The sequence below is a fragment of the Arachis stenosperma genome, chromosome 3 (assembly GCF_014773155.1).
Source record: "Arachis stenosperma cultivar V10309 chromosome 3, arast.V10309.gnm1.PFL2, whole genome shotgun sequence".
Classification (NCBI taxonomy): Eukaryota; Viridiplantae; Streptophyta; class Magnoliopsida; order Fabales; family Fabaceae; genus Arachis; species Arachis stenosperma.
The window spans coordinates 23458322-23471167 of record NC_080379.1 but is presented as its reverse complement, the minus strand read 5'-3'; the positions used below and the strand labels follow the sequence as shown (position 1 = coordinate 23471167).

Sequence of the window (12846 nt, the reverse complement as noted above, 5' to 3'; positions counted from 1 at the left end):
GGCTACTATGGTTTTCGGGAGTTGTCACTGAAGCTGTTGGGCTCGCCGTCGTTGCACCCAAGTTGCTGTTGCATTGTCGGAGGCCGCAGCTAAAGCTTTTGTCTTCTGGGGTTTCAATTGCCGTGAGTTACTTTCTTGTACGCCGTCGCCGAAACCGGGCCAAATTTACTGGTAAATGTTTCTTCCTTTCTTAAATTTTTTCCCTTTTCTTTTGTTCTATCCCCTGCCTTAATTACTCGGATTGATGCTACCGCCACCAGAACGGATTCCCTGGTCTGATTTCTGCTTCTTGTGGCTCCATCATTCTCTTTTTTTGTAGTTGCAATGAGTTTTCGATTTAGAACCCTTATCATTATTGTTGTGTTATATGCTTGTTCTGATTCGATTTTTGTATATGTCCTTGTCTTGGATTTCTTGAAATTTTTTTAGTCACTATAATTGCAATTTATTTTGACACGGTTGTTATAAGAGGCGTCGGGGATGTTGTTGTTCCCATAGGGGTTAATGCTGACGTTGTTGCCATGAATTAAAAGGAAAGGAAATTATCACGATAAGTTATGCAGACTCGGCCAACTGAGGTAGGAGCCTTTTTAGAAACACATACTTTATAAATTGGAATTATTATAGATGCATATTGATGTGAGAAATGTATTTTTAAGTGATTGTATAAGTCTTATGTATTGTTGGTTCTCTTGGGTGAATATGAATGCTTGTTTGGCTGGATTATTGTTCGGTTTTGTGAAATAGATTGTTCTTGAAATGCTTCTTTAAAGTTATTTTGTAAAAGCTTTGAAATCGAGTTTAACCTGTTGGAAATTGATTTGAGTTCGAATTAGTGTTCTTGAAATTTGAAAATGATTCACTTTTGGAAACAACTTGATTTTAAACTAATTTAGTTTTGAGCCGTGGAAGGCGCTACGGAAAGGTTTGGTTGGCACCTGAAAAGGGTGGCAAAGTCCAAGTTTTCAGGGAGATGCTGTCGAATTTTCATGAAACTTAAGATTTTGTTTTAAAAATGTAATTTAGAAAAGAAATGAATTTGAGAGGTTTTATTACTTGGTTCTTGATTTATTAAGAAATAGGTGTTTCGAGTTTAATCTGTTTAAGGAAAGTTTATGTTTTAAGATTGATTTAAATATAAATGAAACTATGTTTTGAAGTTTGATTAAAGAATTACTTTTGGAGGAGTTTTAGTGGATTGTAAAAGAAACTAAACTTTGATTAAATAAATTCATTTTGCTTTTGAGGTATTCTTTAAATTTTGACTTAGCAAGATTAAACAATTCCAATCCATGGAAAGGTTTCCGATTTAAGAATGAAATAAAATTAGTTTTTGGGATTAAAGAACTTTGGTTTTGAAAGTGGTTCGGAACTTTTGGCTTACATGCTTTAGTTTTGATTTTAAATCTTCACTTTAATTGATTTCAACTTAAATAACTATGATTCCGTGGATTTCTAAAGAGTTTAAGAATTGAGGCAGGTTATTCTTTCCTAGAGTCTTGAGTCTTTGCCAAGGTTGTTAATTAATAACTCTAATTTAAAATAGTCAAATGAATGATTTAAAATAGTCAAACGAATGATTTAAAATTGAAGGATTTGGTCTTTTCAAAGAAAATTCCCTTTTGAGGTGATATTTGAAAGTTTTTTGAAACTTTTGAAAAATGTCACTTAAAGTGACTAAGTTTTGAAAGAGAATAGATTATGAGCTTGAAATTATTTGAGAAATTGAGGATTTTAAAGTGAAGACTGAAATGGGTTGATCTTGGTTTCAAAGTAAGGAGATTTGAGGAAAAAAGTGACTTATGTCTTGAATGATGATTGGTTTGATATAAATTATTAATGAAGTGCAGAAATGATGATGACTAAATGAATATGTGACTTTTGCACTCCTTTTATCTGAGATATGAGTTTTCTTGGATAAAGTACCGTGGCTTGCCACCACATGTTCTAGGTTCAGACTCGATACTCTGTTGATCCTACGATGCGGGCACTTATAAATTCTCGGGAATGGTACCCCCATTGAGCGATTTGATATATATATATATATATATATATATATATATATATATATATATATATATATATATATATATATATATATATATATATATATATGAGAAAAAGCTATGTATAGACTCATGGGATGCGCGTCGGGGGATAGTCCAAAGGTTTAGCAAACCGGACTTGTCGGGTTGGCTTGATAACCGACAGATGAGACTCATCAGCTATAGGACAGGCATTCATCATATGCATCTATGTGACAATGTTTGGGTGTGTATATTGTAATTGGTTTGACTACGTGAATAATTATGTCTAATTGCTAATTGCTTTACTTGATGTAACTGCTTGATTGTGTATGAACCTTCTTACTTGTGTTTGTGACTGAAAACTGGTTGGATTATGATGGATTGACTGTTGATTGAAATGTTTGGGTCTAGGGCCGTGATTGAGTATGTGATGGGCTGAAGGTCGTGAATGGTTTGTGTTTTTAGTTTAGTAAAGTATGAAAAACTAAGTTGGTTTAGCATAGACTTAATGAACCTATACTTGGAATAGTTTGGTCATTCATACTGCCTAGGAAAAGCTTAAAAAAAAAGGTTTTGGATTTTTGAAGAATTAATGGATTTCTCTTTAAAAAAAAGATTTCGAATTTTCAATGTGGAACTATGATTTTTGAAAAGATACATAAGGCGGGTAACAATCACTGTACTTTAAAAACAGTTTTTAGTTTCACTAATAAAATTTTACACATAAAAATTAAATTTTATACATATTATATAATATTTTTATCAAAATAAATTGCTATAAAAAATAATATTACATAATTTAAAATATTAATTATAATAGAAAAGTATAGCATTTCATTAATAATTTTACTAAATATATATAAATTTATATATGGAATATGAATTTGGATTAGACTAGAAGTATTAGAAATATAGTTTGAACTCGAGAGAGAAAATAAAACTGATTAGAAAAGACAAAAATTCAAGACCAAGCTAAATTTAGGATTAGTCGGATCTTATGCACTCCTAATTAGATTACTTTTTTTAAATAAAAGAAAAATCTCATCTCTTTCTGTTGATGACCTATACGATCTATTATGCATTTTATTTAGTTTATCAATGAACTGTCGTTATTAAAAATTAAAATATTTGAAAATTATACCGATGTCCTTAATAAAAGATGTATAAAGATATTTTATATGATAACTACTTTAATTAAGATGTTAAAAATATTTTTTTATAATAATTTTTATTTAAAAAGTATAATTTATTTGTTTGTCCACACTTTAAATAAAAATAATACTTTTATAATATATGAAAATCAAACCTTATAATTTATTATCTGATCCGTCACCTTATAATTCGGTCTTTATTGTGCATTATAAGTTATAACTCGGCGTTAATTATCATTCATTCTTTGCTTGTAACTGACACCTTCATTACCGACTTAATGACCAAACGGTCATAACATGAATATCATTCATCAATTCTATGCATATAAAAGGAATCTTCTATATCTAATCTCAGAGAGCAACATGATAAGTTCTATAAGTTCTATATCATGTTTTATATTCTATATTCATAGAATTATTACACACAACACATGATAACTTCTATTTCATGTCTTACATTCTATATTTATAGAATTATTCTTCTACCTCTTAAACACTTACTGACTTGAGCGTCGGAGTGTCTTTTGCAGGTACTCACCCCCTTGTTCTCTCCTTGCCGACGTATAACTCATCCCGAGGAGAAACTTAAAGACATTCATCGACGGACGAGCTATACACCGGCCAAACTCTGGCGCCGTCTGTGGGGATTTTTTTCACTCCTTTTAGGTTCATAAAACTTGAATGACATTCAAATTTCTGAACCAATCTCAACAATCTTGTTTAAGATTTTATTTAATACTTTTTTATTAAATTTTAATCTATCCTAACTTTTTATAAGGTTTGTATTTTATACCTTTAAATTGCTTCACTTTTACAAATCATAATATTTCACATCTCATAATCGATCAATGAACTAATCTGAGAACAAATTCGGCTTTCAATCAATCCGAGAACAAACTCGGTTTTCAATCAATTCGAGCACAAACTCATTTATCAATTTTGCTTACTTTTTCAACATTCTCTATTTACACAAGTAAAATTATATATTTTATTCAACATACTTTTGTATTTATATTTTGTATAACTAATATTTACTTATTTATTAGTTATATTCAAATTTCAATATATGTTTTATACAATAATGGCATATAAACAACCATGTCAATTGCATTTTTATTTCATTTTGTATTATATTTTTATTGCTTAATGATTTCATTTATACAATTAAATGACGGTAATGATGAGTTTAAATCTTAAAATTGGATTCCATAAAAAATTAATTGTATATCAATTGTATATAACTGTTACACTATTCATTTTATGCTATTAAATTTTATTTTACTATTTGTTTAATGTAGAAAGTTATTAAACAAAAAATAGTTACAAACATGCAAATTTGTTACTTTTGCACCAGGAATATACCTCATAGTTAAACAAAATTTGTTATATTATTATATGACTGTTATCTTATTGCTTTATTATCAAATTAAAGCATGTCCTATAAAATAAAATTCAGATATTCACATTTGACATGTATGACATTCATATATGTCATATTCTTCTCTATAACTATCAACTTTTAAGATATATTTTTCTACTTTGAACTCTTTTACTTTTACAATATATATTATTCAATATATGTTGCGATTTTGTATATATTCATTTTCTCAATTTATCTTATTCATGTCAGACCTTCGCTATAAATTATATGTAAATATTCAAATAACTAATTGCTTTGAGCGAGAAATTCATCTGGGCCGGAAAAACTCCCAAGACAATTAACCATTATATCCTCGGATCATACAATCGATTCCGTCAATAGATATCCATCTCTGAACTTTTCAGTTCACATACAATCAAATGCTAAAATTGTTCTTAAGCGAAAAATTAAAGTATCTTCCACGCAACTATCTTGATTAAATGATTCTTATCACTCAATTATTTTTTAATAAGTGCCGATATAATAACCCGACTAAGCTTGGGGGCTCACTATATCATTATTCAGTTATCTTTTAACCGAGTTATAAATTATTTACTGTCTAAGCTTAGCCTGGATCATATGATCGACAGACAAAGCTTGGGGGCTGTGATCCGTCACCTTATTACTCGGTCTTTATTGTGCATTATGAGTTATAACTCGGCGTTAATTATCATTCATTCTTTGCTTGTAACTAACACCTTCATTACCGACTTAATGACCATCATTTCAATCTTAATGACCAAACGGTCATAACATAATTATCATTCATCAATTCTATGCCTATAAAAGGAATCTTCTATATCTAATTTCAGAGAGCAACATGATAAGTTCTATATCATGTTTTACATTCTATATTTATAGAATTATTACACACAACACATGATAACTTCTATTTCATGTCTTACATTTTATATTCATAGAATTATTCTTATACCTCTTAAACACTTACTGACTTGAGCGTCGGAGTGTCTTTTACAGGTACTCACCCCTTTGTTCTCTCCTTGCCGACGTATAACTCATCCCGAAGAGAAGTTTAAAGACATTCATCGACAGACGAGCTATACACCAGCCAAATTCAACAAGAACATTATCCAATTATCAAAATGAAATATTTTCATATAATGATAATAATAAAATTTTTATTGGAGTATTCACCATTTTATATATCTGTATAATAGCATAAACAAAACGTTTGTAATTTTAAGCCTAGTCACGGACTTGTGTGAATATGGCTAATCCAATCTGCTAAACACAATTAGACTTAGTGACTTACTTTTTATTTTGTTGATATTTAAATTCATTTACAGTTTGATAGTGTTACAAATTTAAAGATATTTTGCAGGAGGGGTATAAACTATGAAGGGAGATGGAAGCAAAAATTTAAAGAACATTCGATATGGTTTGTTTTCATTTTGATTAACCAAATTTTTTTTTTATTTATTACACAGATAATTAACACTCTAAGTGATTTCAGGTATAAGCATATGCTAATTTTATTTATTTAAGTTTTGTTAATTTTAATTGTTATTGTTAACGATGGTTTTCTGATTTCCCTTTTTATTCATTTATTTATTTTGTTTGTTTTGAATTGTGCGGTAGATAATAGTTTCTTATTCTATTTTAGATGCAGTGACAACTTATTACTTATATACAACTTATATTCATCCCTTTATTTTCTCCCTTGCTATTATTATAGTCTAACTTGATATAATATAGTTATAGGCTTGTAGTATTTTTTATTGTTTAAATTTGTAACATAATTTATTTATTTTTTAAAAAAAATTTATGTATCAATATTTTGAATTTAATGAAATATCTTATTTTTTAATAATTAATTTCAGTATAATAATAATAATAATAATAATAATAATAATAATAATAATAATAATTGTTGACACAAATAATTGAGATTTTAGACAAAAAAAACAGGAATTTTGTTGCTTTTAAGAAAATGAGTATAATATAACTTAAAAAATTTTAAAATTTTAGCGGCAATAATAATGACAACTAAAAAAGTAAATAATATTACAATTTTAAAATTATTTTTAGTGGCTATATAAATTGCCGGTAAAAAGAATTTTGGCGGCAATAGTAATAGTTACTAAAAATGAATAACATTGCAATTTTAGAATTACTTTTGGTGGCCATATAAATTGCCAAAAAAATGACCACTAATAGCTATATACTTTTGCGGCCATTAAAAATATATTTACCGGAAAATGTTATAATTGCTGCTAAAATTTTTTAGCGACAAAGCATAAGATAATTAATGTCTAATTGTCGGTAAATGTATTAACGGTTATTTTTATTGCCTCTAAAAACAAAATAAATGGCCACTAAACGTGGTTTTTCTTGTAGCAAAATAAAATGATATCTTTCATGTGATAGCTATCTAATTATCCATCAAAGAATATTTTCATTTTTTCATTTCTTCATCATTTTCCCTTTCCACCACAGCATGTACTATGACTAAGTTTTATGAATTCTTTTTCTTTCATAGTTATGGTTTCAAATTAGTGCATTGGCTACTTTAGTCAAAATTTGTCCATACCCTATTAACTAATATTTAGCTAGATCAAATAATAAACGGGTTGGTCAAGTGAAAATAAGCTTGCACACTATTCATTAATCAACGGGGTTTTGCCTCATAGCTAATCAAATTATTCCTATTATTATAGATCGCACTTTAGACTAAAAACAACTTTTTTTTATTGAATAGGTGAAGCAATGATCATTGTAAAAAATGAATGACCTGATTCCACGGTGAATATTCCAAGTTCCAACTATTGATTGATAAAAGATCATAAATCAAAATTGGGAAAAACAAATTAAGAAAAAGGCACTTTTTTTTTTTTTGGTTTGCACCAGGGTATCCATCAGGCCGGAAGCCCAATGACTAATCCTTCGGGTAGAGGCACACAAAATGGGCGACCCTCCCAAGCAAGCAAGCTCCATTCCCATCCTTAAGTGAGTATCCCCTCGGGTAGAGGCACACAAAATGGGCGACTCTCCCAAGCAAGCAAGCTCCATTCCCATCCTCAAGTGAGTATCGAACCCGGGAGAGATGGTTAAGGGACACATACCCTCATCCATCTGTGCCAACTTGCGTTGGTAAAAAAGGCACTTTTTTACAATGCAAAATGTGAGGCCTGGTATTTACTAGCACCCACATGTCAATGGAATCTAAATCCTGAAATTTAGCTAGACACCAAACCCAACCCCCCATCCAAAACTAAGCCAAAAAAGTGTAAGAACCAAACCCCTCCTAATCTCATCGCTGGTTTGGTCCATTAGCTCACCCTTCACGTGATCCAAACAACCAAGAAACACGGCCCATAAGAGAGAATAAAAAAGTACCCTCATAAGGAGGGACCCCTTCTTTGTTTAATTGGACAGCCAGGATGGGGCGTGGCCCGTATCGAACTGGTGGGAATCAACGGCCAGTGGCATGTTCTCTTGATCGGGGCTACATTTTGATTCGTGTGGGTGCGCGCGCTGTACATGATTGCCCGCAAAACGGCCGAAACGGTAGGCATGTATGCCTTTTTATTCTTAGCGTCCTTAATACAGCAAGGGAATAAACAAATCAATGCAATGCAATACAAAATGGAATGATCATAACAAAATAAACTCGTACGGTTTGTTTTATTTAAATTTCTTCCTTTCTTTCTTTTGATCTCTTCTTCGTACGGTTTGTTTATAATTTGCATTTCACAAAACAACTGGGATTCCATTAAAACGCATTGTGCCAGCAATATCGTTGTATGCCTTTAATCAATTATTGATTTTATACTGCAAATTTTGTCACTATGGCAGTGAATTCTAAGAGTTTATCTAAAGCGTATTGTTATGTGTTATCTAAGATTTTAAAGAAGGTAACTATGCATGTGTTGTTATAACTTACAATAAAACCATCTCAAAAATTCTAAAAGTGAAGTGTTATGGATGTGGCAGAATATTGATATTGCTGTGTTTGTGATCATAACTAATCATCGTTTGTCTTACGCTACTATAACGAATATTTGGACTATTATTCATTCATTTATTTCTAATGTTATTATTAACGGTTATCCTTGTTTGTTTCTTCAATTCTTCCCCTGCTTGTAGTTGCTGCTCCATATTTTTATCTTGATTGAGATTTCAATTACTTGTTTCATTCAGAGCTAGGTCAAAAGGAAGTATCCGAGGCAGCCATGGTTACCGCAGATCCTCCAACGAGACTTCAGGTTTAATTTTTTTTTATTCTCATATTTTCTTTGGAAATTAAGGTGTGAGTGAGTCGGTTTAGTGTTTGGGCAAAGGAAATTGATACAGTCTAACCTAATAACTACATTACTGACTGTTTTTACGGTTTAAACGCGTGATCTTGAAGTCACATGGAAACAACTCAACCGTTGCTCCAAGTCTCCCTTTCGATTCAGTGTCAAGTTAATAAAGAATCTATTATTTGGTACCAAAGAAATTAAACATGCATTGTTCATTATTGGCATGATCAACAGGGAAAGCATACAGCAATAGCAGTGTGTTGGATTCTTGGAAATGGATGTCTTTTCGCATGGAACAGTATGCTCACAATAACAGATTACTACTCTATCTTGTTTCCGGTAATTTATCAGTATTCTGATTATTCAATTGTTGTGTTGTTCAATCCAAAGTAATTTTGATCTCATTTTTTCCTTTCTTGTGCAGAGATACCACCCCTCAAGAGTTCTTACTCTTGTATACCAGCCATTTGCAGTTGGAACGATTGCAACACTTGCCTACAACGAAGAAAGAATAAACACAAGATTTCGGAACCTATTTGGATACATTCTTTTCTTCGTAGCCACTCTTTTGGTGTTAGTTGTAAGTCTTGATCATTAGTCTTTGAACTTTCCTTACTCTCTAATTCATCAGAAGTCAGAACATGATTTTTGCTTATGTCTTTTGTAGATAGATTTAGCAACATCTGGTAGAGGAGGAATTGGAACTTTCATTGGTATATGTGCAGTAGGTGGTGCATTTGGAATAGCAGATGCTCATGTCCAAGGTGGAATGGTGGGAGACCTTTCATATATGCATCCTGAATTGCTTCAGGTCAGCATCACCATTGCAAAATTGCTCTGTATAACCTTCCTCACAATGTTACTTTCTTTTATTAATAATTTTATATGATTTTCTTGGACTGCGATTAGACTGGGTAACAGAGTGTTAGACGGAAAATGTGAGTAAGAATACAGGTTAAATGAGACAAATATGAGGATGATCAGATAGATTGGTGATCACACACTTATGGACAAAATAAGAAACAAAAATATAAGAGGAAAAAAATAGAGTAGCATATTGAAATGATAGTAACAACTCATCTTAAATAATTTGAAAATGTGAAAAGAAGATTGATAGAATATTCAATTGAAATGGTAGATTAGATGGAAGGTAGAATACAAAAGATAAAGAAAAACCTAAAAAATTATACATGAGATAATTAAAAGAGATACATATAGATAGTTTTATTTTAAACATGATGTTATTATTGTTTGTTATATGTGAATTACTTTTTTTGTAATATTTTTGTATTCTATTGATAAGTATTTTTAACTTTTACGATAATAAAGATTGGTTAGAATTAACTTTTAAAAAAAGTATTTATGTTTTTTATTTTTTTAAATAATTTTTTAACAGACAAAAATGATTTCATATTTGAATAGATTTTTTTAAAAAAAAATTTAAGCATTGAAATAATTTTTTACTTTGTTTTTTTTAATAAAGTATTGTTAATTTTTATAAAAAAAAAATAATTTACTTTTTTTCTGATAAAAATATTTTTTTCTTTTAAAATACGAATTCAAATAGATTTTAAATTAAATAAAAGTACTTTATTTTGTAAAAAAAAATACTTTTTTCACTTAAAAAAACCAATCTAAACTAACACTAAATAAAGAGATGTTAAACAAAGATATAACATAGAAGATAAATTTTTGTTCCAATACTTTTGTTTTTGGATAAAAGCCAGAAAAAGAAGTTGTTTTTATATAAATTTCCTTCTCTAAACAAATTTGTGTCTCAGAATGTGTTGAATAGTTCCATTAACTCCTGCATACTTTTTTATGTGGTGTCATTTTGTTGTAGTCTTTTCTTGCTGGTGGAGCAGCATCGGGTGTATTAACTTCTGCTTTGAGGTTAGTTACAAAAGCTGCATTTGAGAACTCCAAAGATGGTCTTCGCAAAGGAGCACGTAAGTTCTAACTAACATAACTTCTCTGGAACATAAAAATTTAGTTAAACTACTAATCACTGAGCATGCTTTCTTTCTTTCTTATTGATCCTTTGATTTGCAGTTCTGTTCTTTGGCATAACAACATTCTTTGAGCTTCTTTGTGTCATTCTCTATGCATTTGTGTTTCCCAAAGTACCAATTGTGAAGTATTACCGATCAAAAGCAGCATCAGAAGGAGCAAAAACTGTTTCAGCTGATCTTGCAGCCGCTGGCATCCAGACCTCATCTGTACTCCACTTTTTCTTTTCTTTTCTTTTCAATTCCAACATGGTTTTAAATTGCAGTTGTTACCGCAATTAGTGCAATGAGCGCTACATCAGCAATGTTGTGGCTCCATTCTAGTTACCGTTGCATACTGCAATTTAAAATCATTATGCATTTCAATTGACTTGCAAATTAGGTTATAAAATTATTTGGACATTAAATTAGAGTTAAAACTCCAAAGTGATCTTTCAAATTAGTTACGTACATTAAAATAGTCTTGGAGATTTCAATTGTACTAAGTATGTCCTTGAAATTGACAAAAGTACACTATGCTAATCCCTAATAATTTTCTATCAAGTGATTCATCATGTCTTTTGGGATTATATAATGTAGTTTTGTTAATCTCACAGATTAAATTATATAATTGAGATCTCAAAGATTATTTTAGTACATGCAACCAAATTTGAAGGATCTTAGAGCTTAGCTCCATTACATTACCGTGAATTACTTTCACATGCATAGATGTATCCCAAAGGATAGGACTCCATTCTTATTTTCTTCCCTATGTATTCATAGAAGTTACTAAACTTTTCATGATTCCGTTTATGAGATAAGATTTCTTTTCTCTTTTAGGACAATGAAGATGTAAAGAAACAAGAGCGCAAAGGAAAGAAGCAATTGTTAATGGAGAACATTGATTATGCAATTGATTTGTTCCTCATATATTCTCTAACACTGTCTATCTTCCCTGGATTCTTGTCAGAAGACACTGGAAAACATAGTTTGGGCGATTGGTATGTACATGAAGATAAACACAATAATATCATTCATCAAATGAGGCTTAAATCTCTATTCTCTCATGTATCTTATGTTATAAATACAGATATTATCTAACATATTCTCCGATCCAATGCTATTATTGTTTCAGGTATGCTCTTGTTTTGATTGCCATGTACAATGGGTTTGACTTAATCGGAAGATACATTCCCCTAGTGAAATGCATCAAAATGGAGTCTCGAAAGTTGCTCACAACAACAATAGTTAGTCGTATCTTACTTATACCGGCATTTTATTTCACTGCAAAGTATGGTGACCAAGGTTGGATGATGTTGTTGACATCTTTCTTGGGATTATCAAATGGTTATCTCACTGTCTGTGTTCTTACTAGTGCACCCAAAGGTTACAAGGTAGGTTTGAAACAAATTTGACATACCATAATTCGGATCATTTTTATTAATATTGATTGTTTATTTTAATTTTGTAGGGACCAGAGCAAAATGCCTTGGGAAACATATTGGTGTCGTTTCTTCTTGCAGGCATTTTTGTTGGGGTAACACTTGATTGGTTGTGGTTAATAGGTAAAGGGTGGTGAGATTTTCACTAGAAAAAATACAGGCAACCAACAACATTTTTGAACAATATGTAAACAATGTGAATTAATATATAGGTTAAAAGAGTAAATTTAAGTAATAGCATTAAATTAAGGTGTAGTATATTTTTATTTAATTAGTAATTATTTATGTTGTTTAAAATAGTCATTATTTATCTAGCATTCTCCTTTTCACTAAGCCAATTAGAGAAACTGTCAAGCTATTATTAATTTATTAAATAAGACTCATTTTTTATATATTTTAGCATTGATTGGTTTTTTTATTTATTATTTTACAGAATTAAAATGAGAGTAAATATTTCTGCATAATTATCTAGTAATTTTTAATTGCATCATCATGAAATTTGGTGTTGCTTTCTTCTCAATGCTATTGTTGTTACTTCCAAAAAATTATTTCA

At 30.3% G+C, this 12846-nt stretch overlaps 1 protein-coding gene across 1 annotated transcript; it reads left to right on the top strand.

Annotated features, from left to right (window-relative positions):
* Window positions 1-8673: 8673 nt before the first annotated feature.
* Window positions 8674-12538, top strand: LOC130970577 (equilibrative nucleotide transporter 3-like). The gene is made up of 9 exons (XM_057896701.1): window positions 8674-8824; window positions 9098-9202; window positions 9288-9443; window positions 9531-9674; window positions 10707-10812; window positions 10916-11082; window positions 11692-11852; window positions 11987-12245; window positions 12323-12538. Exons 1-9 carry the CDS (start codon window positions 8792-8794, stop codon window positions 12428-12430), a joined length of 1239 nt encoding a protein of 412 aa, XP_057752684.1. The 5' UTR covers window positions 8674-8791; the 3' UTR covers window positions 12431-12538.
* The last annotated feature ends 308 nt before the right edge of the window (window positions 12539-12846 follow it).

Bases quoted from the DNA above. Each gene is read 5' to 3' on its own strand.
- LOC130970577 (XM_057896701.1), top strand. From the start codon at position 8,792: ATGGTTACCGCAGATCCTCCAACGAGACTTCAG. The intron at 9,675-10,706 runs GTCAGCATCACC...ATTTTGTTGTAG, and splicing joins TGCATCCTGAATTGCTTCAG to TCTTTTCTTGCTGGTGGAGC. The intron at 11,083-11,691 runs GTACTCCACTTT...TTTCTCTTTTAG, and splicing joins CTGGCATCCAGACCTCATCT to GACAATGAAGATGTAAAGAA.